Below are 27597 nucleotides of genomic sequence, written 5' to 3'. Positions count from 1 at the left end.
TAAGTGGGAGTTTTATAAGATGAAGAATACTATATAATTCAAGCTGTATAATGATCATAGTTATTCTGTCTTGCCATTTTGACCATCTGGACAATCAATTCAGCTACAGGGGTTAAATCAATTGCACTGTCATCTACATCTGCTGTTACAGGACTTTAAAAGTAGCCATATGAGCCCTGCCATAGTTCTTCATTTTTCACGAGTTAATCCAGTAAGAAAGAAATAAACATAAACGATAGAACTCCTAAGTGAAAGCCACTCTTAATTAGCCAAGCACTCAAGCAATCTCCCAATTCCTAAAGATGATACAGTTCAATGGAATATTTCCACTTCTAATTGCTGTGGGTAAGAGTTGTGTGAGTTCCATGGAAGGCATTAGGTGTCATGATTGTAATTCTGGGGTGGATAAAGCAATAAAAAATAAGTGTAGCTTTAGTTTCATTAGCTGAGTTCAATAGCCACATTACATATAACAAATTCAGTTTGAAAAAGTGTCATGATCAGTACCTAACTAACATAGGACCTTACACATAGTAGACTTTCAATAAATATAGACAAACAAGCAAACAGAATCACCAGAACCGTCTAATACCCACTAACTACTGTTTTTGGTCACCTGAAGTGTTAGTTCAAAAAAGTATGGGAATGTTCACTACCTAGTGCTGTCATTAGAAGGTAAATGAAGTTGCATTTTTGAAGGTGCTTAGTAACTCTTAAAGAATTACATGTACAAGACATTAGAGTTTTTATTATTGCTAGCTTCATTTTGAAGTTGACAAAGAATATTTTCCCTTTTCTGAAGATGAGTAAACTAAAGCACAGAGAAGTTAAATAGTTTTTACAAAGAAACGTTGCTAGAAAGGTGAGTCAGATCTCATTGTCCAGTTCCAAGTATCTCTCTTCCCTTCCTTTTCTGTTATGGTTTCATTCACTCAAAAAACATTATAATATCATTAGGGTGACCATATAATTTCTTATCCAAAGTGAGCACTTTTGAAAACCAAAGTGAGTACTATTAATCATTACACTGGGAAAGCCAGAGATGAAAGCCAGGATTTTCTTGGGCAACCTAGCTACTATAGCCTAAATATTTATGTCTCTCCAAAATTTATATGTTGAAACCTAATTCCCAGTGTAATGGTATTTGGAGGTGAGGACTTTGGGAGGTAATTAGGTCATGAGGGTGGAGCCCTCATGAATAGAATTAGTGCTCTCATAATAGAGACCTCAGAGAGCTCCCTTCCCTCTTCTGCCATGTGAAGACACAGCAAAAAGATGGCTGTCTATAAAGTGGGAAGCAGGCTCTCATCAGACACTGAATCTGTTGGTGCCTTGATGCTGGACTTTCCAGACTCTAGAACTCTGAGAAATAAATTTCTGTTGTTTATAAGCTATCCAGTCTACGACATTCTCTTATGGCATCTTGAAGTTACTAAGAGATTAGCATACTTGATCATCCTAAGTATTATGCACGGAAATAGAGGACTAAACCGCCTTTTCTCTTAGAATCCGATGGAAAAAGTAGACAAAAACAAGCAAAGAAAGCAATGCAGTGCTATAAAAGCTACAATAAAGGTATGTGTAGGTTGTAATGGGAATTTGGAAGAGGGGCACTTAACCTAGTCTTCGGGGTTTAGGAAACACTTAAAAGAGGAAGCGATCTGTGCACTGAAACTTACTGGCTGAATTATTCTGGTAGATAAATAGTAAAAAGAATCTGAAGCAGCAGAAAAGAGTCTTTAAAAAGTGTGTCATATTCAGGGGATTTTAAATATTTCGATGTAGTACATAGTAAAGTACAGGTTACAGGTAAGTAGAGGGACAGGAGATCAGAGAGCTGAGAAGAGATCTGATTTGGGGGTCTTAAAGCTTTTGCTAAAGAGATTGTACCTGAGCTGAGGGCTATTGGCGTAGTTTTAGCAGGGAATCAACATGATCAAAATCTGCATTAAAGTGTTCCCACTTCCATCAGTATTGCACACAAGGCACTCACTCCAGTGAGACCTCCTGCTGCAATGCATCTATGTCTTTAACAAATTCTAACCATCACACTTTTAATGACTAACACACATGTAAGAATGTGAGAAAAATCAGCAAGATCAAAACAAACAGGAGACCATCAGACAAAATCCTGTCAACCAAAACCAGAAAAGTGGGCTGTGGGAAAGTGAAAGCCAGGATGCTCTGAGGAAAACAATGTTTTCAGGTCTGAGATCAGAGAACAAGAGAATCTAAAAGTAAGCAGGACCCTCAAAAGGGACCAGAGTGGTCCCAATTTTGAAGAATTCTTTGGCTTCAATCAAAAGCACAGTCTAATCCTCTCTGGAAGAAAACATCCCAGTTTTGACCCTCAGAATTCCCCTTATTTATGTTCGGCAAAAACATAAGGTTACTATTAAGTAGAGTAATGAAACCGACCATCTTGAGAAAGAGCAACAGATTCAGATTTACAATGACTTCAGATATTAAGATTGTCGGATACATAACTTAAAACGACTATGTGAAAAGTTTAAATAAAGTAAGAAATACAAGAATATACTAACAAATATCAAGAAATTCACTATCTAAGAGAGAGATTATAAACAGATCTCCTTTACTTATTGATAGGTTAAGTAGGCAAAAATTTAGCAAAGGTATAGAAGATTTGAAAAGTATAATTAGCAAACCTGATATACTGAATATAGTTAGAAACTTACATCCAATAATTAGAAAACACACATTTTTCTCAGGCAAAGAACAATGGCAAAAAATTGACTACATTTTAGGCTAGAATAAATTTAAAAGAACAGTTATCATGCAATGTTTCCTGGACATTATTTTATTAAATTAGAAATAAATAACAGAAAGGGAAGAAATCTCCCTGCTTTTGGAAATTAAAAAAAAAAAAAACATTGCTAAATAACTCTTAGTTCAAAGAAATCATAATATAAATCTTTGTAAAAAGTTTTATTTCAATGTTAATACACATACTGTCTATAAAATGTTATGGGATGCCAATGTACCAAAAATATTTTGTGAGAAATGTACTTAATTCTAATATAAAAGAAAAAGGCAGATTCAATGAGCTCATCATACATCTTAAGCATTCACAAACATAAAAACAGATTAAGCCCAAAAAAAGATAGAAGAAAAGAGATAATAATAAAAGCAGAATAACAAAATTAAAAGAAAATAGTAAGAAAAAAAGAAAGAAAAGGAAAATGACTTATACCAGGGATACAAAGTTGGCTTAATTCTCACAACTCAATCAATGTAACTAATCATAGCAACAGATTAAAGGAGAAAAATCACATGATCCTTTCAATAGATATAAGGGGGGGGGCGGAAGATACTGTTTATTACCAATAACAATACAGGAACCTGATGAAAAATTTCACAAAAATTTTTCAAAATTAGTGATTTTTTTAAAAGTAAAATATTATGGAGAAAATTATGAAGCTTTATTGAAAGATACTGAAGATCTAAATAAATGCAAAATAGTCTAAGTTTATAGATAAGAAGACTCAATATCAGAAAACAATGAGTCATCCTAAATTAACTTATAGGTTCACACAATAACCTCAGCAGAAATTTTTGTGGAAATTTCTAAGTTCACTCCAAAATGCACAAGAAAGAGTAAAACATACACAAAGCCAAGGCATTCCTGAAGCAAACTAATGTGGAAGAATTTGATCTATTAGACATCATGATTAATTATAAAGAATTTTAATTAAGATGATGTGGATTTGGCGCAGGAATAAGGAAGCTGACCAATGAAGCAGAATAGAGAACATAGAAATAGGCCTACATAGTACAGAAATATAGAATAGGTCAGAGTGAGTAGCACAGATAATTAGTGGAAGGAAGAAGGCAGGCAATTTAATAAATAGTGCTATGACAATTATTTATGTATCTGGAAAAGAAAACACACAAGAATCAACACCAGATTGCTTAAATACTCAAGTATAAAAGAGAAAAGTTATAGTTTGATATCTTTATGATCTTGGGGTAGGAACATATTTCTTAAACAAGACAGAGAAAGTGTCAACTATAAAGAATTGATACACTTGATTACACTAAATCAAGAGCTTAATTTACAAAGTGGGAGAAGATATCTGCAACACCTGTAATCAATAGTTGATCAGTATCCAGAAGACATTAAAAAGTCCTATATATCAATAAGAAAAAAGGGAATGCAATATAAATGTAGGTAAACAGCACTGAATGGTCATTTCACAGAAGCAGAAATATGAATGTTGAATAAACATATTAAAAGAGCCTCAATATTACTCTACATCCAGAAAATGCAAAGTAATGAAAGTAAAACGCTAAGTGACATTTTACACCTGCTAAATTGGCAAAAATTAATATAAGTGTGATGAAATTTTGTGTTGGTGAGCATGTAAGCAATATAAACATGTGGATAGCTATGTTGATAGGCACAACAAATTTGGAAAACATTTTGACACTATCTTGTAAAGCTGAACAGGTGAAAGCTTTATGACCCAGAAATTCCAATCCTAGGGAAACTCTGTGTACAGATACCAAGAAATATGTGCAAGAATCACCTTTGCTGCATTATTTGTAATAAAAAAGACTGGAAACAATCCAAATATCCATTGGCAGGAGAATGGATAAATAAATAATACTCCACATAATGAAATATTATACAGCAGAAAAAATGAACAATCTACTACTACACACAACAACATGGATAACTTAAAAATACATTACTGAATGAGAAAAGCAAATTTCAGAAGAAAAAGACAAGGAAATAGAACTTGGGAATAGCACACAGGTATTCTAATTGGTCTAATCATTTGTAGTAGCTACAGTAGCACAGCATTTGTTTATTAAGTACTATGTGTATGCATTGTGTTCAAAACTGATAATCAAGATGATATTATCAGAACAATGTGTGTAGGGAAAATTCCTAAGAATTAAAATGGATGAAAATGATGTATGGAGTTTAGAACATGAGATTTAAGGTCAGAGGATCCATGACTAACAGTGAGTCACTAATTCTTCTATTTCTGATTCTCTATTTCTCTGATTTTCTATTTTCTCATCTGTCAAAACATGATCATAATCTTCTTGCTCTACTTCTGCCATACCTCTAATTTTTAACCTGGAGGATGGGTTCATGGTGTTTATTTTATTACACTTTATTATTTCTTATATGTGGTATTTTAAAGTTTTATCAAACATTACATACTCAAAAGTATGAAAGCCCCTATAGAAAAAATTCAACAGAACAACCGCTAGCTGCTGTGAGAAGAATGAAATGGAGCTGAGGAAGACTGGAAGCAGGGGCTTAATTAGGAAGCTCTTGTAAGGCTGAAGAAGATGGTGATTCAGCTAAGCAGTGGCTGTGAGTATGAAGAAGGGCTGGAAGGATTTCCCCCAAAGGTGGGGTCATAGTATTGTAAACCCATTGGCCTGAAAAGTAAATAAGCCTTCCATGGTGTTCCATGTCACCTCATTTGTTCATTCACTGACCTGAATATGTACAAAGAATTAAAATTAATTTAGGTATATGAAGAAACTTTCTTAGAGGTCACAACAAATGTTCAGAGAGAAATAAGGACACAAGCAACTTGGAAGGGTACTAGAAGCAGGGGCTGCTGGCTGATTCACTGACTGGTTGGTCAGTTCCTACTAATAAGCATTTGCAACTAGCTGGGCAAAGATGAAGGTCAGTCCAAGTGGGCAGCAGTGGATCTCAAACTGACCAACAAGGGTAGTAACTGTATCCTAGGAACAGTGTAGGAGTGACAGTGTGTGCATGTGGGACAATTTGAGGGAAAAGGAGTTTCGTTTGCAAAACAAAATAGAATATTGCAAAGCTGAAGACTATCAACACACAGTGCTGGAAAACAATTCTACTTACCCAACAGAAAGCATGAGTAACCTATAAAATAGGAAGTTGCTTCTTGAAATTGTGCATTAATAGAACAATTTTTTGAAGCTGTTATTAGATTCTTCAAAGGCCAACAAGTTGGTGAAAAGGAAGGGACCCCTCTTTTGCACATTCCACACAAAGGGCATTGTTTGATATAATTTACCACATGGTTTATCTGTAGAGATTGGGTGGCTTTCTATTTGGAGATTTTGCTACAAAAACAACCTTTGGAAAAGCTAGCATGATTGAGGGCAAAGAAGTGTCTTTGTTTGTGCCAGAGAAAAACATTTATATTTAGGAATTATCTTTATACTGAATGACTTATTTTTTTCCTAACAACTTTGATAGATAAATTGGTGTAATTTCCAGTTTGTCAGCAGAAAGAGTCTTTCTCGACAGGAGCGTATAACTACACAGCATGCTCTGACAGCAGCACAAGTTTGCTGATATTGGGTATCATGAGTGGAACCAGGCTGATCACAAGGATTCTTAAATATGCAATCCAAAAGCTATCAGATTCCTTCATAAGAATATGATCCCACAGTGGATTGAAAACTTCATATATCAGTACTGATTACTGAATAAATCCCAACTTTTGCATGTATTGATTTTGCTTGACAAAGGTACCAGCAACGTGTTAGTTGCTTCAAAGAAGGAGACAGGGATTCTAACTGCTGAGGGTGGAGGAGGGAGCATGTACCAGGGGAGGTTTTACAGCAAAGGTGACTATTTAGTTTGCAATTTAAGGATGAGAGTATTCTGTGTATATTGGAACTGATATTCCAAGCAGAGGCAATGGCATAAGAAAAACATTAGACATGGTCACAGAATGAGGAATGGTTTACTGTGGCTATAGCATAGAGTGAATTGAAGGATCAAAATGGCAGATCAAGGCCTGAACATGGAACACTTTGAATGCCATGCTTTAGCTCTATTTTGTAGGAAACCAGCCACTATGATACTTCCTCAAATCTCTCTCAAATCTTTGTTGGCCATGGTGGTATCAGAGGAGTTTGAGAGATAAACCAATTCCGGATCTCCTATCACAGTAATATCTTTTGTATCCACTTCCTCCTTTCTAATCCTACAGCCTCTAACCTAGTTCAGGACCTTATTAACTCTAGCCTCTGAACTCAGCTCTGCATTTTGTCTCTGCTTTCTGGAACATAACTGTTGGCAGAATATTCTCCAACATACCGCTCTTTGATTATGCTGTTCCTCTGCTTACTGTTGAATGGCTCCCTTCTGAGGACCAGATATATCCCAATTAGCTTAGTCCTAAGCTTTCCTACTTACATGCATTTACTTATGCCATTCCTTCCACCATGTGGAGGATGATCACTGTGATGACCCTATCACTTTGCAAGAGAGGGAATTGGGAGACTTTCTGATCTCCCCAACACAAACTCTTCTTCTCCATATCCAAATCCTGCTCATCAAAGCTCGATTTAAGGAAAATTCTTTCCAAGAAATCTTCCCTGATCTTTCCAAGTATATGTAATAAAAACGACCAGTGTTTATATAGTTCTTTCAAGCTTATATAGCATTTTACAGCTTCTGTAACAGTGGAATCTGTGAAAGTATGGCAAAGATAGAGCAGGAATATTATGATTACATTTTGATAGATAAGTAAATAGAGAATCAGAGAGGTTTAATGACTTAGTGTTAATCATGGATCTTCTAACTCCAAATCTCATGTTCTAAACCTCATACATCATTCTCATCCATTTTGATTCTTAGAAATTTTCCCTACATACATTGTTTTGATAATTATTATTGTGATTATCTGTTTTTAACACAATGGACACACACAGTAATTAATAAACAAATGCTGTTCTAATGTACCTACTTCAAATGATTTTAGACCAACCTGAAATAAACTCTGGCTTTTTCCCAACTATCATAGTGTACATATGGCCTTCCCATCATAACAGGAACATTTTGTTGGTTGCACAGTTACCTCAGTATCACAGTGCATATGACACTGTATTGTAGTTCATTTAGTTACCTACCATTCTACTCTGATAGTTCCTAAATCAGTCCAGTCACTGCAATACATGTATCTTTGGATCCTCAGAGCCTAGCTGAGTGCTTGCACACAGTAGGCACTTGATGAATACTTGTTGAGATGCTTATTAGAATAGTGAACCCTGATAGACAATCTTTGAATAATGTGGCTATGGTCAGACATTCACGTTTGGTTCTTCTACTTAGGTCAAAGATTGAGGAAAGAGATCAGAGGACAACATCTAGATTCAAAGAATCTAGGTCCTAAGAACTCTACTGCGTTTTAAAGAGCTTTGGGAAATTTCAGCATGCATAAAATCCTGTTATTTTCACCATGCCTATGTATATACCACTAAGGCATTAGGAATGCCATTACAACATTCCTAGTATTACCACTACCACTACTATTCTTTGATAGTGCTGTGGAGTCAATTCTCACTCCTAGTCGCCCTGTGTACAGCAGAGTGGAACCCTGCCTGGTCTTTTTACACCATCCTCTCACTTTCTGGTGCTGTATCAGATAATGCTCTTCAGCTATTCATAGGGTTTTCTTGGCCAGGTTTTTCAGAAGTAGGTGGCCAGGTCCTTCTTTCTAGTCTGTCTTACTCTGGAAGCTCCAGTGGAACCTGTCCACCATGGGTGACCCTGCTGATATTTGAAATGCCAGTGATATATCTTTCTACATCACAGCAACACACAGCTGCCGCAATATGACAATTGGCAGACGGCTGGTGTAGTTCTGGGAAATGCACCCACGCTGCGGTGGTGAGAACGCTGAATCTTAACCACCAGACCACCACGGCTGTCTCACACTACCACAGCTACAAGTAACTCTAAAATGGGATAAGAGTATTTTACTTCAAAGGGTTATTTCCATAATTAAAATGACACATATAAAGCTTTAATACACTGCCTCGAATTTAGTAAACACATAACAATTGATTGCAATTACTTTATTTCTAATATTTTTATTATCTTATTAGAATAACTATCAGAATGTCCACTGTGGCTCTAACTCCTACCATGAGTTCCCATGTACTGGGCACACATGACTCAAACACTGTGTGAGGTCTACCACATACATTACTGTTATTCCTCATAAAAATCCCACAAGGTCCTCGTTGACATTCCCATTTAACAGAGACAGAAACTAAGGACTAGATTTGCTCATCAAGATCTTCCCCTTGGAATACTGCCTCTGATTCATCACTAGCATTTTCAGTGACCATCACAGTTCAAATAGTACATGTACTCCCCTCTGACCACACCACTCCCTCATCTTAAGAATATCATAATAAAAATTTCAAACAATGTAATTACCCCCTAGAAGGGCTTGACCTTTCAACTAAATTAAAAGTCCTTAACAATTTGGAGAATCACAAATCTAAGGTTTAATATCACCCCCCTGAAGCAGCACATGTCCTCAAGACACAATTCTACACAAAGCACTCCTTACCAGAGTCTACTTTATTCATTCCTGGCAACTGCACTAGAAACAGGAAGCAGCAACTGGGCTGAATTACAAAACTGTCTGCTCCAATTTTTCTGTACAAGCTGCTTCTGTATTACTTATGAGTAGTTCCCATCAAGATTGGGCTAATTATGTTGTTTCACTACTCAAGGTTACTCTATAAGTGTCACCTAGAAATCAAATCAAGTTTGGGGTTTCTCTTGTGAGCACCTGCTCATCCCTTCCAGGTACTCTGACAATACAATCTTATGATCCACAGAGCAGATCTTCCAACTAAAAGCCAGATCCCACTTCAATTGGAGGAAAATGATAAAAATACGAAGACTTCCAATGAAAACACATTTGGCCTGGATTACCTTCACTCAAGACCCAAGTGGCAGACACTTTCCTAAAAATATCAGCAGGTAGACAACTTGAAGTCTGAGCTTATTCAAAGTTTTGACTATTTTCTTGATTCATCATACTCTGTACTTTTTCCATGATGGGCCAGACCAGAGCTTAACATGTGGAAGAAAAACACGTAGTTTGGAAAGGCCAGATATTCATTTAGATTATAAGATAATAATATCAGCTTCAGTCTACTAAATCATATCAATATTTTCTCCTTTCCCTACATTTTAAATATGAAATTTAGTAAAATCTTTAAGTTCAGGGATAAAGGATTGTGTCAAGCATAGAATATATTCTTTGTCTTCATTGCCTTCCTCTTTCTTATAATAATTACAATAGTAAGTGCTATTACATATTGAGGACTGATTATTTTGAGACTAGTTTGGGTGGTTTAGATGCATTGTCTTTTAGAACTATGAATATATAAGGCAGATATGTTACCATGTGTCCCTCTTTCAACTGTACAAGGAGAGCTTAAAAGAGCGTATGTCTAACTCATTACTGGTTTCCAAATTTACATTGTGGGGTGTAGGAAGCATATTATTTTCTGTGGGGAGCCCTTATCTCCATCACCCCTAGCAATAAAGTCCTGGGAAGAATTCCTCTTCACTTCGAAACACACGTCTGGCCTTTGAAGCCTGGAGTGGGAGGGAAGCCATGGGTAGCCTACACAGCAGTGGGAAGGTCCACTCTATCTGGAATCCTCCTCCACATCATTGATTCATCCAGCAAATGTGCACATTTGGAAGCATGTGGGACCTGGGGAGGAAAGCTGGTGAGCCAGTCACTGCCCATGACTCAGAGGTCTGAAGGCAGTAGAGCTTTTTGATATACGATGCTAAAAAAATAGTTTGGTCTGAAAGTAAGAGAAAAAAAGGAAGAAAAAAAATATATCCTTATAAATCCTAAAAAAAAATGAAAAAGAGGCTGCTTAGAAAACCAGCAACAAGGCTCAGGGTATGGAAATATGAGGCCAGTGCTACACTAGCGGGGAGGAGCTATGAGAGAGGGGGAGGTAACAAGGCAGTAAGCCGAAACTACTACCCAAAGTTTTCTAAGCAGTATTCTGGAGGCGCCGTCTTCTCCACACATATTATACTCTCGCTTTTTTTGGAGGCCAAGTGAGTCATCAACTATACATTTAAAATATCAAGAACACAGTATATCAGCAATCTAATATTGGCAACTTCAGAAACATTTGCTTTAAACACAAGGCTATGCATAATCATTTATTTGACAGTCTCATTTGTTATTCATTTATTTTGTTTCATGTATCATTTACTAGTAGTGAGCTAAATATAAAGCTTCTTGAACCCACAGAATTCAGGAAAAAACCGCTACTTTTCAACTCCGTTTCTCTGAACTTTTACAGAATTTACAAGATTTGCTACAGAAACTAAATTAGCACCTGATTGTGTAATTCTGTATTATTTTATTATTATAAATGAACACATTTTGTAGCATCCTCCCCAGAGTTTTGCAGCAGAAATTTCAGTAAAGTTTTGCATCTAAAAGTAGAAATGTAGGCTGTAGAGAAAGGCAGACCTGAGTTTGAATGCTGCTTCTGGCCATATGTTAGCTATCTGACCATGGTAAATTATTTGACTTCCTGAAGCTTCAAATGCCTCTTCTGAAAAATGGGGAGATACATATAAGCCCCCATAAGGCCATTAGGAATATTAATTAGCATAGTATATGTAAATCTCCTAACACAGGAGCTGGCATACTGCAAGAGCTCAGTATTCCTTCTTTCTCTCCACCTTCCTCCTTTAGAATCAATGATTCAACATTACCAAGGATTATTCTCTGATTATTTCAAGGTTCATATTTATTGAGCACTTATATGTCAAGTAGTATATTATATGCTGGCAATGCAAAGAAAATATGATGTAATCTCTACCCTTGAGGGATTTTGTCTATACCCTTCCTAACAAAACTGATCTTTGAACAAATTGTTGATTTAAAATTCTTTCAATAAAGAAGTTAATTAACTTGGCTATATTCCAATTTGTCCTAGAATAGCTCTTGCTCTTCATCTTCTACCGATCTTGGCTGTATCACATACTCTTACTGTAAGAACTATGGAAAGTTCCTTGAATTTGATGAGTTCCTACTCCTCTTCTGGCTTTTGCATATGCTACATCTTCTGCTAGAACACACCTCCTCTCCAGGTTCACCTGGGAAAGTCTTCCTAGATATACTTCGAATCTTTCTCAGAAGCTTTCTACAAACTCTTGGGGATCTTGAAGAGTATCTCCTCCACGCTTTTGTGTTAAACTATGTAAGTTTCTGTCTCAGAAGTCACTGGTGGGTGGGTGGGGGAGGAGGAAGTCAGTCTCCTTGTCTGTCTCCTCTACAAAATAGAGACCTACTTGAGGGCCAGGATTTTTTATTATCCGTCTTTGTGTTTCTACACTTAGCAAAGTGCCTGGTGAATAGTTGGTGATCAATAATTGTTAAACGAATAATTGAATGAAACAATGAATGGCCCAGTTGTGGTCAAGACAGAAAAAGAGAACAGGTGACTGGGATTCTCCAGCATACAAAGCAGGCTTTGTCGGTTCATTTGTCTAAACAGCCCCCATAGTTTTCTGCACAAGGCCAGGTTTCTCTGACAAGAACATTTGGTTTCCAAATTACATACTGCACAGCATGAATCCTTCATTTTCTGCAAGTGCCTGTTAATTATAGTGTCACCTTTGCTCTGTCTTTTGCTGAATCTCCTAATTCCTGAGATACAATAGCCAGTTTTACTTAGGATTTTCCAACTTTTAAAAAGCAAGTCTCTCTGCCCTCAACCCTCTTGTAAAAAACTAAAAGGAAAACCAGAAGAGTCTGCTCAGAGTTCAAAGGTGCTATAACATTATTAAAAAATTATTTGAGAGTGAGAAAGTACTCCCCTTTGTTCCTTTCTTCATTATTCACATGGACTAGTAAAAACCAGCTTGCTTTGGGGAAACAGCTGTGAGAATGCTGGGAGCTGTCACTGGAGACGAGAATCATCTTCAAGCCCTTGAAGCTGACAGCTCCTAGAAGCCAACAGAGAGATTCAACTGCTGAATTCATTTGATCACTCTGGCAGAAGTGCCTAGGAAATGTTTCTGTTCTTCGCGCAAAAATTTCGAAGATTTCAAATTCTTTCTCAGGTTCTAAGATTTAGCAAGTGTTCTGACAACCCTTTTGCCACTTGCTATTTTTTTTTATGGAGAGATACTGGGCCTGTCTTATTCATTTGTGCCCCCAGTGCCTAATAGACCTGGATAAAGTAGGTGCTCATACACACAAAATAAACCATGTGGAAGGAAGGAAAGGTATGTTGAGAAAGGGAGAAAGGAAAAGGAAGAAAAATGGAGAGAGGGAGAGGAAGCTACAGGGAGAGATGTTAAGGAGGAGAAAGGGAGAAGTGGAAGAATAGAGGGAGGAAGAAAAAGACGAAGTGAAAAAGGGACAAGTTCCTCACACCTTTTCCTCATAACCTTACAAGAGACGGAGTCTTAAAATAAAAATAAAACAAAACACCTCCAAACCACTTACAGTTACTGTGAGGACAAAGCTCCCTCTCTAGACAGTTGTTGCCTCCTAGGGCAATGGGAGTAATGTCGAGAGAGACACGTTCAAGGCCTATCAGGTTAGCTTTACCTTTCTTTGGCTTGGCCTACCTGAGAAGGCTGTCAGACTCAAATGATGAGTGATACATCCCTCAACTCTTTCCCCTATGGACCCATCAAGAAATCCTTAGTGCCATCCCATGATCATAACCCCTACTTATCCTCATGGTATATGAGCACATATCTATTCACATCTATTCAGCCTTTGCAGATCCAGGGATTTCCTAATGGCCCTCAGGGTAGGGGAACGAGGGCAAGAACCTGAGTCTGAGTACATAACTCGCAAGCATCAACAAGGTCTTTTAAAAAGTGTTTGGAGGAGTTTCTCTACCTGCTTTCTGAGCCCAGAGGTTAGGTTTTAGACAGCTCTTGCTTCTTCCTTCAGTCTAATTTTCACTCCTGGTACATTTTGTTTTGGAATTTGCAGTGGTTTTAACTGTGTGGCCTTCCTTTTTTTAATAACAATTTTTTAAATTACAATAATTTAAATTTCATTTCTTATGTGACAAAAGTAATGACTCCATTATTTGAACTTCACAAAAAAGAGAATTAAAAAAATAAATGCATAAGCTTATCTTTCAAAGATAGCCACTGATACTATATTAGTTTTTTTACATAAATTTGATACATATATTTATTGTTTTAGGAATAAGAGGATGTTGTACATAGTTTCTAACATGCTATTTTTTTTACTGAATGATACATAGTGAAAATTTTCTTTCATTAAAAATTCACCTCAATATAACTAATGGCTTAACTCTCCATGTTCTAGCAATTTCTTGTCAGGAAGGAGGGAATAAAGAAAGCTCTGGAACTCCAGCAGTCAGCCTAACTGACTGTACATTTCAACACCTGAACTCACTGTTCCTTCTTTTTCTGATACAGGGTGACAGCCAGTCAGAAGCGCCACCTTATCATTTGTTAGATCTGTCTGTTTGTTTTGGGAAATATGATGCCAATCCTGTGAACTCAGTCTCAGTGTTTCTCAAATGCCTTCCTCACACAAAAACATATTTTGTTCCTCCTATGAGTTATTCTTATGGAGTATCAAAGGTAGAAAAAGGGGCATTTTAATAGCAAACAAAGCTACCAAAAGTAATAGTCGGCTGCACATTGCAAATAATTCACTAAATTATGTGTGTTCCAGGTGAGGTAGAGACTCTTTTTCATTCTTATCAGTCTTTTTCATTCTTATTTCTCTCAGGCCTAGACCAGTGATTGGCCCATAAAAGACATTCAATGCACCAATGAATGCTTGTTGAATGAATGACTAACTAAGTGAATGAACATATAAAGGCAGTTAAGGAGACTAGATGTAGGATAATAAAATTTTCTGACCATGTTATACTAATTTTAGTAAGAATGAAGTGTGACATAGAGAAAACAATGTAGAATTTAGTCAGAAATCCACCTTAATATATTCAATATCAATACAGCTTTACTGATCCTTCTTTCTTATCTGTCATAGTCACAGTCACAATAACAAAGTGTCCTCATAGAACTGTTACAGTGATTAAATGATGTGATAGTGTAGTATATCATAGAAACCTGGAACTTCAAGGTGTCCATAACCAATTGTAGGTTCAAAGTTTATGCTACAATAGGCCACGCTTCATTACCAACTACCCCCATCCTCAACACAAACACATAAAGAGAACAATAACAATAAAACAAAATATATAACTTGGTGGAAAAGAAAGTTTTAAATGAGTGTCAGGAAAATGAGTATCACCTGGTGCTATTTCAGGTAGCATGAAACAGTAGAAAGACGATGGACTTGGGAGATAGACATGGCCACAAATCTTGGTTCTGCCACTTCTTAGCTGCATAAATTTGGACAAGTTGCTTTTCTATGACTCACTTTTTTCTTGGTTAAAATTCTTACAACAACTCATGGTCCTTAGGATCATTGTGAGAATTAAATAAAAGAAACGGTAAATTTCCTAACTCACTAGGTGTTCAATAAATATTTCACTTACCTTTCCTCGATGCTTCCACCAAGTCCCTGCCCAAATCAGTGAGAGGAGTATATTACTCATACTTAATAATTTTGCCTAAGGCCTTGCCCACTATCAGACTTGAATGCCAAACTGCCAAACAGAAGTTTGCTGTGTTGAAATATTTATACCAGACTTCAAACGGAGGAACTTGGAGCTGTTCTATCAAAAGCTGAGCACTTGTAAACAAGACCAGCAGAGACTCAGGAAATCCTGTCAATGTTGCTTCTTTTCCAAGACAGAACCAGACAAATTCTCATTGATCATTCCACAGAGGTAGTTCTAACCCTCCAAAATAATATCTTTAAAATTGAAGGTTATTTTATGATGTTTGAAGAAAAGAATTACTGGAAATGAGGACCTCTACTGAATCTTTTGGTTTTGAGGTCAGCTGACCTAGAAAAAGAAGAATGCCCCCTTTTAGAGTAGAGTGAAGTTCTCTGAAAAGCAAGAGTAGGGATACCCTGGAACACGCAGATTCAATCCCATTTTACAAATGTTGTTATGAGGAACATTTATATTAGTAAGGTAATAACTTCAGCCTGAAGTCAGATTTAAGTCTGAAGTGCTCCCACCACTACTAAGTGAATCGTGTCTAACAGTGGAGACAGACCATCTAAGCAAATTTCAGATCATTCTTCTAACCCAGTTAAGCATCCTTGAAGGTAAATGTTGACATTATTTAATCACTGATGTTTCAGGCTTTGTGGCTTAGGCTTTTTCCTTAATGTTTTTAGATGCTACCACAAATCCAGTCATGTTTTAAAGTTCCTTCCAGCTCAGAAAAAGCAATACTCTCAAATTTACACCTCTCTCAGTTTTACTGCAGGTGAGTTCCTGTCTGTGTAATAAAGGTCTTTCTTGATCCACAAATAAGAGAACAGACTAAATGTACACTTTCTTCATAAATCAGTAACAATGGAATAATTCTGAGCAATTCCACAGCTTTTCACTCTTGGGCAAGCTCCTGAATCTCACATAGGACTCTGCTCTTGAGATCGAAAGAAGAAGGGCTGGCTACACAGAATCCAAATAACATAACATTTATGATATACGTACATTAACAGTGTAGCCATTTAAAAACAGTCTGGGGCTATTTAACAATAATCATTCTGAACTCATTCCAATCAGTTCTCCATACTGCAGCTTGAATAATTTTTCTAAAATGCATAATTGACTGAATTACTTCCCTGTTCGAAATCCTTCAATAGGTCATCTTTGTTTTTAGAATAAAATTCAGGGTCCTTGGCACTGTATACAAAGCTTTCTTTTGATTTGGCCCTAACCTGTCTCTCCCAAAAACATCTGCAACTCTTCCCTTTTCCCCCAGATCACTTATTTTACCACGACGACTCTGTGCCTTTTTCAATCTTGTTCCCTCTGTCCCAGGATATTCTTCCACTTCCCACCTACCACTACCCCCTGCTACATACTTTTTCTTGACCTAAATGTCTCCTACTCATCCATTAAGGATCAACTCATCCATTAAGTACTCCAGGAAACATTCCTTGCCCACCTCTTTCTCTCTCCCCAGATATCAACAGGGGCCTGTCCCTTGGTCTCCCACAACATTGTATAAAAGTTTATTACAGAATTTTTTTCACCCTGTATTGTAATTATCTGTTAAGACATAAGTTCCTTAAAGATAGGATCTGTTTTGTACTCTTCATTATATATTTATACAGAGTCTGTTACTTAGTAAATGCTCAATACATTTTCATTATTGTTGAATGATGATGGATGGATGGATGGATGGATAGAAGGATGGATGGTTTGTTATGGACCAGGATTGCTTACTAGAAACCTACAACTTTTGGGCCATCTTTAGGATGCAGGGGTTGAGTAAATAACACACACACACTGGCCTCTTCTCAATTTTGGGAGTCCTAGTGAATTTGGACTAAGTGGGATAACAAAGACAACTCTAAATGGGGAAAAAGAAAACCATAAAAAGCAAGTCACCACAAGGCAGCTTGCTGCTTCACCTCAATAACTGAAGTACATAGTGGAGAGCCAGGGTCATTGGCACGTTTAGTCGTAGTCACTTAAAAAAACATAAATATATAGATGATAGATAGATAGATATATAGATAGATAGATAGATAGATAGATAGATAGATAGATAGATAGATAAAGCAAAAACACTCTGCACAACTGCCCAGTTTGCACTTAAGATATCTGCAGCTTAAGAATTAAAATGCTTATGAAGAGTATATCAGGAGACTTGTGTCAGAAACCTGGGTTTGGGACCTAGCTTTGCTTCTAGTCAGCTGTATGTCCCTGGATCAGCCACTTCATCTCCTTAATTCTCAGTCTCTTCCTCTCAGAGGATCTCTGATGCCCTTTCTCTTTCAAAAATCTCATCCATTTTGACATTGTTTGCTGACACCTGACATACAGAGCACCTGACATACAGAAAGTTTGCAAAAATATGTGTCAAATGAATGGCGTTCTTCTTCCCGGGCTGCTTTTTGGGTTTTGCAGTGTGAGCCACAAGCTAAGATAGCACACTTGAAGGTTATGTCCCACAAGCATTAAGAGTTTCAGCAGCACCCATTCTGCTCTCAGTCTGCTTACATACGTCCTTTAATGAAACAGAGTGTAAAGTGGAGAAATACTGAACAATCTCAAAACCAACAAGGAAATGGAGAGGTGACAGAGGAGGATTATGGGAACAATCCAGAGGCTCACAAGAAGGGCACAATAATTCAAGAGGCAATTGGAGGAGAAGATATGAACTGGGGCCTCTGCACAGAGCAAGCAGTTGATCCTTTCAAGAAAACAAAGCTTTAGTCGTCTTAAGAAGTTCTTCAGAAAAAAGAAAAAGAAAAAACTTTTCTCCAGTTCTTCCCAGGCAGCAGAAATTAGAGACAGAAGATCAGCATATTCAGCCTCAAAACCCACAACCTGGATGCAGCCCATGTAATGAAGACTACTGGGCAGCTGTTGGCAGGAGGCCCAATGCTACCTTTCTGATGAGGTCTTTGCTGCAAGGCCTTCTCTGTTCCTCATCCACCCTCTTTGGGGCCAATAGTGATGCCCTTTGCCACTTTTGGACTTTAAGCTGAAAACTCCACATCCATTGTGATCTTAATTTCTTGCTTAGCAAATTGTTATAGAGGAATGTGAAAAACATACAGGCAGGCACGGAAAACTGAAGCATTTAAAACTTTGAGCACCTTGCTCATAATTAATACCTAATACATATTTGTTAGTTAAATGGATGATTTGAATTATAAATATATAATTACAGACTATTTCCTCTTCCTTCCTTCCAAGTAGATGTCTCTTTTTTTGTTTAGACGTCATTATTTTGTTTACAATATTAACTCTGAAGATAAAAACAAAGCACTCCAAGCATTATACCAAGTATTCTCATGCATTATGTCACTTAATTCCTTCAAGAACTCTGTCATCTTCTTCATTTTACAGATGAGAAAACAGAAGCTGAGAAGTGAGGGTTAAGTAACTGTCCCCAAGATCACATACTGAGAAAGTGGTAGAACCAGGATTTGAAGTCAGGTCTATCAGCATCTAACATCTGTCCTCTTAGCCACAACACTATACCATCAAGTTTTTCTTCACATGTGAGAATGTGTACAAAGACAGTTAGCAATAAATAGTTTCTTCCTTAACTAAAGGGTAAATGAGAAGCAGTGAAAAGCCAGTGACAAAACGAAGGAATCTGTACTTCATCATGATTGCAGAGAACCTAACGGACACTTTAACCTTGGGCTAAAGGGATGGGTGGAACTATGTTGGCATTCGCTGAATGACTAAGTGGGTTGCATGTGTCACTGTATGTGTGTGAAAATCAAAGGTTCAGATACACCTTTTGAGCCTTTTGAGAAAGTAACACAGAATGATCACAACCACTAGGATTAGTAAAATTGTACTCCAAATCACATCCTAGACATGTATGTACATATACACACTCTTACATACACATACCTATACTTGACAACCTCTTTTTTATGTCCAAACTTCTAGAAGTCTATTTTCTCTTTGAGACTGATATCAGTATTGATTATGCCCACATCATGGAATTCATCATAAACTCTGGAAGTTTCTACAAAAAAGTATGCTACTTCATTTTGCTTAGTAATATCTGCAGTACCCCTCAAATTCTAATGCCTGGAATTCATATTCTGCATACACAAGCTTAAGAAGTGTTGAACAATAGCATAACTATGACATTCAAGTTGAGAAAATTAGGTTTAAATTCTGATTCTGCTACCTATCAGCTGTGCATCCACAGTTATTTAAACCCTAGAAATCTGGGTTTCCATCTCTGTGAACTGTGGAGAATAACACCTACCTTGCAGAATTGTTGTGATATTTAGAGATAATGTTTGTAAGATTCTTATTGTTAGTTCTGGGTACAAAGTAGGCTTTCAAAAAAAATCACAGTTTTTATTATTCTAGGCAGAGGAAACAACATTTTTCTGCTCTGGAATGTCTTTTCTGTACTTTAACATCTGACACACTTATTATGTAAGTGTAAATTCAAAATGTCACATCATTTATTCATACAATTAACATTTATTAAGAAACTACTCTATGTCATTTACTACATCAAGGTGCTGCGAGAAGAAATTAAAAACATAGTTCCTAATCTCAAAGGGTGCCTACTTGAATGGAAAGATTAACAGAAGAGTGTTAAGTGATCAAATGGAGAGAGCTCCAGGGGGCTTTGAAGACCAGAGGACAGCCCACAAGGGGAATTAGAGAACGCCACCTGGAGAAAGTTACAAAGAGCTTCCCTTACAAAGATTACAAAGGAGGCTATGAAGAGTCTCCAAAATCCCCAGGCTAAGATCACTCTTTCTTGTGAACCTAACATGTGGTTTACATCTCTATCATAGCACGGTTCATTGTTTAATTACGTGGCTCTGCTGCTAGACAGTGAGCAACATGAGCGCATGGCCATGACTTTGACTAAGATGAATTTTCAGTATCCCCCCACAGGGTCTAACACAGAGAAGGGGCTTGATAAATGCCCATAGGAACTGAAGTAAATTCACATGGACTTCTGAAAGGACAGGTGATTAAATAGCATGAAAAACTAAAACCCAACATTGCAAGGGCAGAGGTAAGGCCAGTTGCTTGGGATCTAAGGGAGACAACAGGCAGAGAAAGATTACTTCATCTATTCTTGTTAAGGGAAGTTGAGATTCAGTACAAAGAAATGCCGAAGGCAAAAGAGTCGGACACTACTCTCCAGACACCTCACCTCTCTTTGCAGCCTATGATTTTACTCTGCTTTAGATCTGAGGTCCATGGCCCAAGATCATTTTTAGTGTGGAGCTTTTGGGTTGCAATGTAGTCTCTTCAAAATAGGGCACCCCTGACACAAGTAAGAGATATAAATTCGATTTCTGTAGGATTTCTCAGCAAAACTCTGAGTTTTTGTGAAGTTTAGAAAAAGTTAAAAATTCAAGACATGCCAATATGAAGCTCTTTTAGCCTCTGGTAATGACATCACTGGTTTTCTTAACTACATTACATTCTGTCTGGTTTCTCAACCTTGTGTTTGCCTTAAAGAGCTGGATTGGAAATCTCTTTGCCTAGATGGCTGATTTCATCTTTGATTTAGCAGCTTTAACTTCTACTTTCATTTTGGTTCAATATTAGATGTGCTTGTTCAATCCATTGTCTTGAAATCTTGCTGGATTACAAATAAGCAATTTCAACAAGAGTAATAAAAATGGACAGAACATAATGAAGAACCTCAGCTGTGACCTTTGTTTAACTTCCCACATGGTCCAAATGTGTCCTTGGTCCCAGTTGAAAGGTGAGAAAGAAGTATAAGTAGATAACTTTCACTAAAATTCAGTTGTTAATAGCAGCAGTAACAGGATGGGAGGCAGAAACAGAATCAGCATTTAGTGTGTATCTACTATGTGCCAGGCACTATCCCACGGCAACTTGACAAACTAAGTATCACCCTCATTTTTGCAAGGGAAGAAGTTCAGACTCAAAGAAGTTAAGATGAGCAATCACTTAAGGTCAAAAGCAACAAAATGATAGAGCAAGCTAGCATAGGAACCCCTTAGGGGTCCTATAATAAAGTCCATACTTTATTCATTGTAAAATTTAGCTTAAATTAAATCAGAGAACTATAGTATAAACTAGAAGGGACAGAGGAAACCAAATATTTCAGACTCCATAATATATCACAACATAGAACTTCTTTTATTATCTTGAGAAATAATTAAATTTGTTTTCATGTTTGGGCATGCATGCATACGTGTGTGTGTGTGTGTGTGTCCAGCAACTTAGAGTTTCTGATCACTATACCGTTGGTATTGCAATAATGGAATTCCAAGACAAAATCTGATGCCTTCATTAACTTGTTTGGGTATTATCACCAGCATATTTATATCGCAATACCGAAGATAACTTGAGGATTTCCACTACTACTTCAGGGATATTCAACCTGAGGACCACTGATAAAATCTGAGACTACCCGGTGGCATCTCAGATCACACCTGCATGAATATAATCAGCTTTAGGTCTTTAACCTTTTTTGAATTTTTAATTTAGTTATTCTATCACGCATGATACAAGTTTCTTCTTATTAGTTTGAGCTTTCTCCTTTAATAAATCACTATGGTAATGACTGCGTCCCAGACCCTAGCATTTGGAAAAAGTTGCAGATTTTTAAGACTTTATTCTAATATAATCTAAGAAGGAGTTTCAATTTTGGAAATTGTTCAACTAGCCATAATTTTTGTTTCATTGGTTTTCCTTGGACTGAACATATTTTGTCAGTTTTTTGAAAATGACAATACGACTGTAGCATGTTCCGGATATCTGTTTCTGGCTAAAAAGCAACCTGCTGATTATGTTTATCTTATAAAACCAAAGAATCATTAAGGCTTCTATAAAGAAATCGTAAACAAATAATAACGGTTGTTAAATTATAACATGACAGTTTTAATATTTATTATAAAGGTTTGCTTGACCTCAATGGTTTTAAATTGTACGTGGAAGCATCTGACCAATTAATTCCAGGACACCGACGAAGTCATAGGGCTAATTACTGACACTAAAACCCAGTGCTCCTGGACTTCTAGGCTAATGTTTGTCTGCTCATCAGGGCTGCAAATGGGCCTTTGGTTGCTCAATGCCAGTGCCTCTCCCCAGAGCCAGACTTGCATCCTGAGCTCTCTTTCATCCAAATACATTCAATTCCTTCCTGTACTCAGCGAATCTCTCTCTGTCAGGGGTGTCATCACACTTCCTCCCTGGGTTTCCTCTTCCCTCCAGCCAGGGAGTGGAGTCTCCTCATCATCCACTATTCTATTACTCTCCTGAAGACAAACCTATGAGCTCTTTTAATTCTAAGAGTTTTCCTTGTGATGACTTTCCTTTATGGGAAAACAGGTCGGGGACCAAAATAACAAACAGGCTGAAATGGCAGAGCTGTTTGAGGTCTTAAGAGTCGCAGTCTATGGCCTCTTTTCCTTGAGACCATACTAGCGTAGTGGTGAAGAGCACAGACCTAGAGTCCAGCCTGCCTGGATATGAACCCCAAATTCTGCCTTTCAGCTGCCCATTCTTCAGCAAATTATCCAGCCTCTCTGTGCCTCAGCTTCACCATATGTAAAATGAAGATAACAATAGTACCTTTTTTTAAGGGTTATATTGAGGATGAAAGAAGTTAATTCACATAAAGTATTTAGAATAGTGCCATACTCATAGTAAGCACTCAATAAGTATTAGCTATTATTAGCTATTATTGATTCCTCTTTGAGATGCCCTTCTCAGTTGCTCTTCACTTTGATCTTTGGAGGTGGGCTTCTGAATCCATCCTTAAACCAACTCAAAGCCTAAAGATGAAAAAGCTGCACATTTCTGGGTGGGAGTCAGCCAGTCTGGAGTGCTCCAGACTTGGTATACCTCTGCACACTAGCCTGGCCTTGACTTATCCCTTGTGGGTGCTTCTTCAGTGAGGCAGCATATTTTAAAAGGCTCTAGGGCCAGACTGCCTGGGTGGAAACTCTGGATCCATTCTCCTTCTTCCCAGCTGGATGACCTTGAGCAAGAGCTAAATCTCGCTATGCATAATAATAGCACCTAACTCATAGAGTTGTTATGAGGATTAAATTAGTTCAATATTTGTAAAGTTCTTAGAACATTACTTGCAAATAATAAAGTCTATATAAGAGGTGGTTAAATAAACACCATTTCCAATTAGGAGAAGTAGAGATGTCAATTTTTGTCAAAGAATGAAATTGTATGTGTGTGGGTGGGTTAAGAAAGACTGATTTCTTCTCAGGGCTTTTTTTTTTCTTCTTATATCCTTTTCCCTTTTATTCCAGTGCCATTATTCTTATTCTCACACATGTGTGTGACCACAGAAATTTTTGCTTTTGATCCTAAAAATGATGCTTAGATGCCACAAAGTAGGTGGCAATACCTTAACCATGGGTGTGTTGTCAGGCCCAAGGTCTTCATCCATCCTTGTCAGGGGAGAGGTAACCTTCTCTCCTTTTGTACAATATGCCTTTCTAGGCTTTTAGAGGAACATGAACTACTAAAATTTACTCCTAAATTACTACTAAACTTCCTTCAATGAATTTCAAATTAACAGTAGTCACATTCACTCAAGCAATTAATGTGGCAAAGTCCGAAAAAATAATTCTTATAATAAACTAAAGCCAACACCTACAACCTTGTATATAAAACATTTTTCCTACTTAAATTGCATAGGAATAAATTTATATGGAGTATAAATCAAGTCAAAATAAGTGTTTCAATGTAATGAGAACGTTTATAAGATGATAAGAGATGTACTTTAAGTAAATTTCTGAAATCATCCATAGATTCAAAAAATTTCCGGGGCCGGCTCTGACGCTGAGTGGTGAAGTTCGCACACTCCACTGTGGCGGCCCAGGGTTCGGATCCTGGGCGCGGACAATGGCACCGCTCGTCAGGCCATGTTGGGGCAGCGTCCCACATCCCACAACTAGAAGGACCTGCAACTAAGATATACAACTGTGTACAGAGGGTTTTGGGGAGATAAAGCAGGAGGAAAAAAAAGAAAAGATTGGCAACAGTTGTTAGCCCAGGTGCCAACCTCTAAATAAAAAAAAAATTTCCTACTGAGTACCTACTATGTACCAAACAGTGTGTTAAGTGCTGGATGAACAATAGGCGGACAATAGAGAATATTTGCCCTTCTGTTGCTGACATTCAAGAGATCACGCAGATAGGAATGAAGAACGATAGTGTCCCTCGACAATAAAGCAGGAGAGAGGACACATGCCTGCCTGCTGTGCCACCTGCAATACACGACTGGACCTCACCGGTCCCCTACTCTACATAGAGAATTTTACCTCCCTGGTTGGAAGGAGGGAGAGGGAGAGACTCAATGCTTTTCTTTTTCAAACATAATGTACATTGGATTACTGGTAAATGCATGCAACTTTGTAACAGCCCTGAGAAATGATACAAAGAAAAGAAAAGACAAAGTCAAGAAGGCCCAGAGAGCGCCAGCAGATTGATTTAGCTATTTTGAAAGAATCAAAAGAATTGACCTGCATGAAGAAGAGTACTTAAAATAATGCTACAGTTTTTTTTTTCTCCAAGAAGATACTCTAACCTGGTGGTTAAACAGAGTGAAATATCCTGCATTCTAAACTTAATTCCACTCTACTCAATCTCTGGCCACAGCTAAATCGATTTCTTTTCCATCTCCATATATACATCTGTTAACACATTTTCAGGTAGATTCTCTGAGCATCTCTGGGTATGCAGCTGGCACTTCTGAGGCTGTGCGTTACTTGAGGGCCAGGATGGGAGGTGGCTAGACTGCAGAAGCAGTCTTTTCCAGCAGGCCTGCTCAGGAATTGGGTCCTTTTAGTAAGTTCACTGAAGCTGTAACTTTCTAAAGGAAACCTCTCCAGACCAAAACACAACAAATGCGGCTTCTGTAACTTCTTTCCTTAGAAACAGAAAAAGTAGTTATAATCATTACAGAAGGAGTTTAAGCATAAGATGTAGAGCTCATTATCTGGCTTTCTACTTCCCAGGTGTGTTACCTTAATTTCCTCACCTGCAATGCTAAGGGACCAAATAGATTTCACTTGCAGGAAAAAATCATAAGGCAGGTTAGTGAAATCACATTGTACAATAAAAAATGTTTTATATAATTATTATTCCCTCAAATCTGGAAGAGTGTTTCTCTGAATGTGCAAGAACCTTTCCCTTATAAAGTAGGGGTCTCAAACATACTTTGAGAACCAATTTATAGCACTGGTCACTTTGGTTTTTTTGTTTGTTGTTAGGTCAAGACTTCTCTGTAGAAGAATTGGCTTACAGGGTTCTCAACTTTTCCTTCACCACTTGGCACAACAGCAAAAACACCTTAGAGTCAATGGGCATAGATGGCTGCTTATAAGGGAATGCCAACTGTTCCTTAAATATGACAAGAATAAGAATGATAAGAGCAACCAGGTACTAAAGCCCTACGAGGCATTGTGCTGGGTAGTGTTATGTGTTACCTCTAATTCTTATAACAGCCCATAGAAATGTTGCTAATAATTCCCATTTTATAAGTGAGCAAATAAGCTCAAAGGGTCCGTATCTTGCCCAGAGATATCCAGCTAGTAAATGGTAGACTGGGAATTTAAACCCAAATCTACCTGTTTCTAAAGGTTGAGTGTTTGCTTCCTGACTAACTGGCCTACTATGAGTATCGATGCAGTTATATTGAGACTCAGATAACAATTCCTGAGTTTTCCTGGGAGCCAGAGGTGTTTCTAGAAGGCCCATCTGCACACTCTAAGTCTATCCTATTGCTTTACCAAGAATGAGACTCAACCTGATTCAGAAGAAAGAGAGCTTCATATTCACGTGAGCATCTCCCAGGGTGAAAGAGGTTCCTTCACCTCCTCCAGCAATAAGAGACTACCTTTATTTCCCTGTCTGGCAAAGTTTTCTTTCAGAGGAATGTCTTGAAAATGTAGGGTGAAAAAGCACAAAAAAACATATGTAAGATGTCTTATGGGAATGAAGTAATTTTTTAAATAGACCAAGAATACAAAATGGAGAGAGTAGAAAAAAAAAATCATTTTTCCAGGTACAAAGCAATGAGGGTAATGTGGGTACCTGAGAAAGATGTAAGTAAAGGAGGACATTTGGATCACTAATCCAAAGGCCTCCCTCATACGTTGCCACTGCTTTGAGACATGTAACTTCTCTTGAATTTGACACCTGCAGTGCCAAGGAAACACATGGCTTTCATTTATAGGAAAATCATACTGCAGCAAATTCTTGATTATCTGTACCCCTACAGAGTTGCATTAAGGGAGTTAATACCCTAGCATGGAAAGTTTTTACCCACCAGCTTCAAAACCATGAGCCTACTCTCCAGACACTTCTACTTTCAAACTGGATAAAGAGGAAGCAGTCAGGAATAAGAAAGAGGGAAGTGGCTTTGCAAGCAAACAGGCTTAGTTCACATCCTTGATCCCCTAGTAGCAGCTATCTGTTTTTGGGCAAACTTTTGAACTTCTCTAAACTGCAAAATACGATCTATAAAATGGTGGTTATAATACCTACCTCTTGGTGTTTTTCTAAGGGTTAAATGAAATAATATATGTAAAATAGCTCTCAAAACCTGAGTTGGGCCTAAATGAAGATTAGTGATTTTTTCCCAAGGCCTTAGGAGTAGATTGCATCCCTTCTTCTGAGAGTTTGAGAAGGATTCCCATCTTACACAAATGTAAGTCTGAAAGTGAATATCCAGAATTATCTTTAGTAACGTCTTTGCATAAAATGGTGAATGTCACAGGTGAATGTTTCTCATACTTTATTTTATTAGTTGCATGTGCTGCTGTGGGAGCATTTCCACCACTGAGATGGACATAGGAAATCTGGGTTCCAGCATTCAGTCCAACTCAGTGAAGAATACATGATATGACAAATTGCCATATTTCTTCTACAAAGACAATGGTGTGAGACAGCTTCCTGAAAATTTCAAGAAAACTGTCAGCTTTGAAATCTCTAAAGCTTTGGGTTTTTTTAAAAATCATTTTTTGTTTTTTTGTTTTCTGTGGAGAACAAAGCTGTGGTCCTTAAAAATCCCCAGGATTCTCTAAGCATCACAGGCTTGCAGTGGTTAGCAAGAACCTATGTGGCTTCAGATACTCTATGCACATAGTAAATGGAAAAAAATAAGCCCTTCCCCATAAAAACCAGGTTCTTTAAATGCAAATGACTCAGTATAGATCA

The 27597-nt window shown here is 37.5% G+C and overlaps 1 protein-coding gene and 1 non-coding gene across 30 annotated transcripts in view; both read right to left on the bottom strand.

Annotated features, from left to right (window-relative positions):
- DLG2 (discs large MAGUK scaffold protein 2) overlaps positions 1-27597 on the bottom strand; it is a 1822408-nt gene that overhangs the window by 998409 nt on the left and 796402 nt on the right. Inside the window, exon 1 of one of the 29 annotated variants that reach the window (XM_070625677.1) lies at positions 15337-15441. The exons of the other annotated variants lie outside the window; for them this stretch is intronic. Coding sequence (XP_070481778.1) covers positions 15337-15396 — 60 coding nt within the window. The 5' untranslated portion in view covers positions 15397-15441. Of the gene's footprint in view, positions 1-15336; positions 15442-27597 lie in introns of those variants that run through there. 29 annotated transcript variants of the gene reach the window in all.
- On the bottom strand, positions 23740-23864 carry LOC139084398 (U6atac minor spliceosomal RNA). The gene has a single exon (XR_011541741.1). It is a non-coding gene; the product is annotated as a U6atac minor spliceosomal RNA (small nuclear RNA).

Source organism: Equus przewalskii, chromosome 6, assembly GCF_037783145.1.
Source record: "Equus przewalskii isolate Varuska chromosome 6, EquPr2, whole genome shotgun sequence".
Taxonomy (NCBI): domain Eukaryota; kingdom Metazoa; phylum Chordata; class Mammalia; order Perissodactyla; family Equidae; genus Equus; species Equus przewalskii.
The sequence above is the reverse complement of the archived record's forward strand: the minus strand, read 5'-3'. Positions and strand labels throughout refer to the sequence as shown.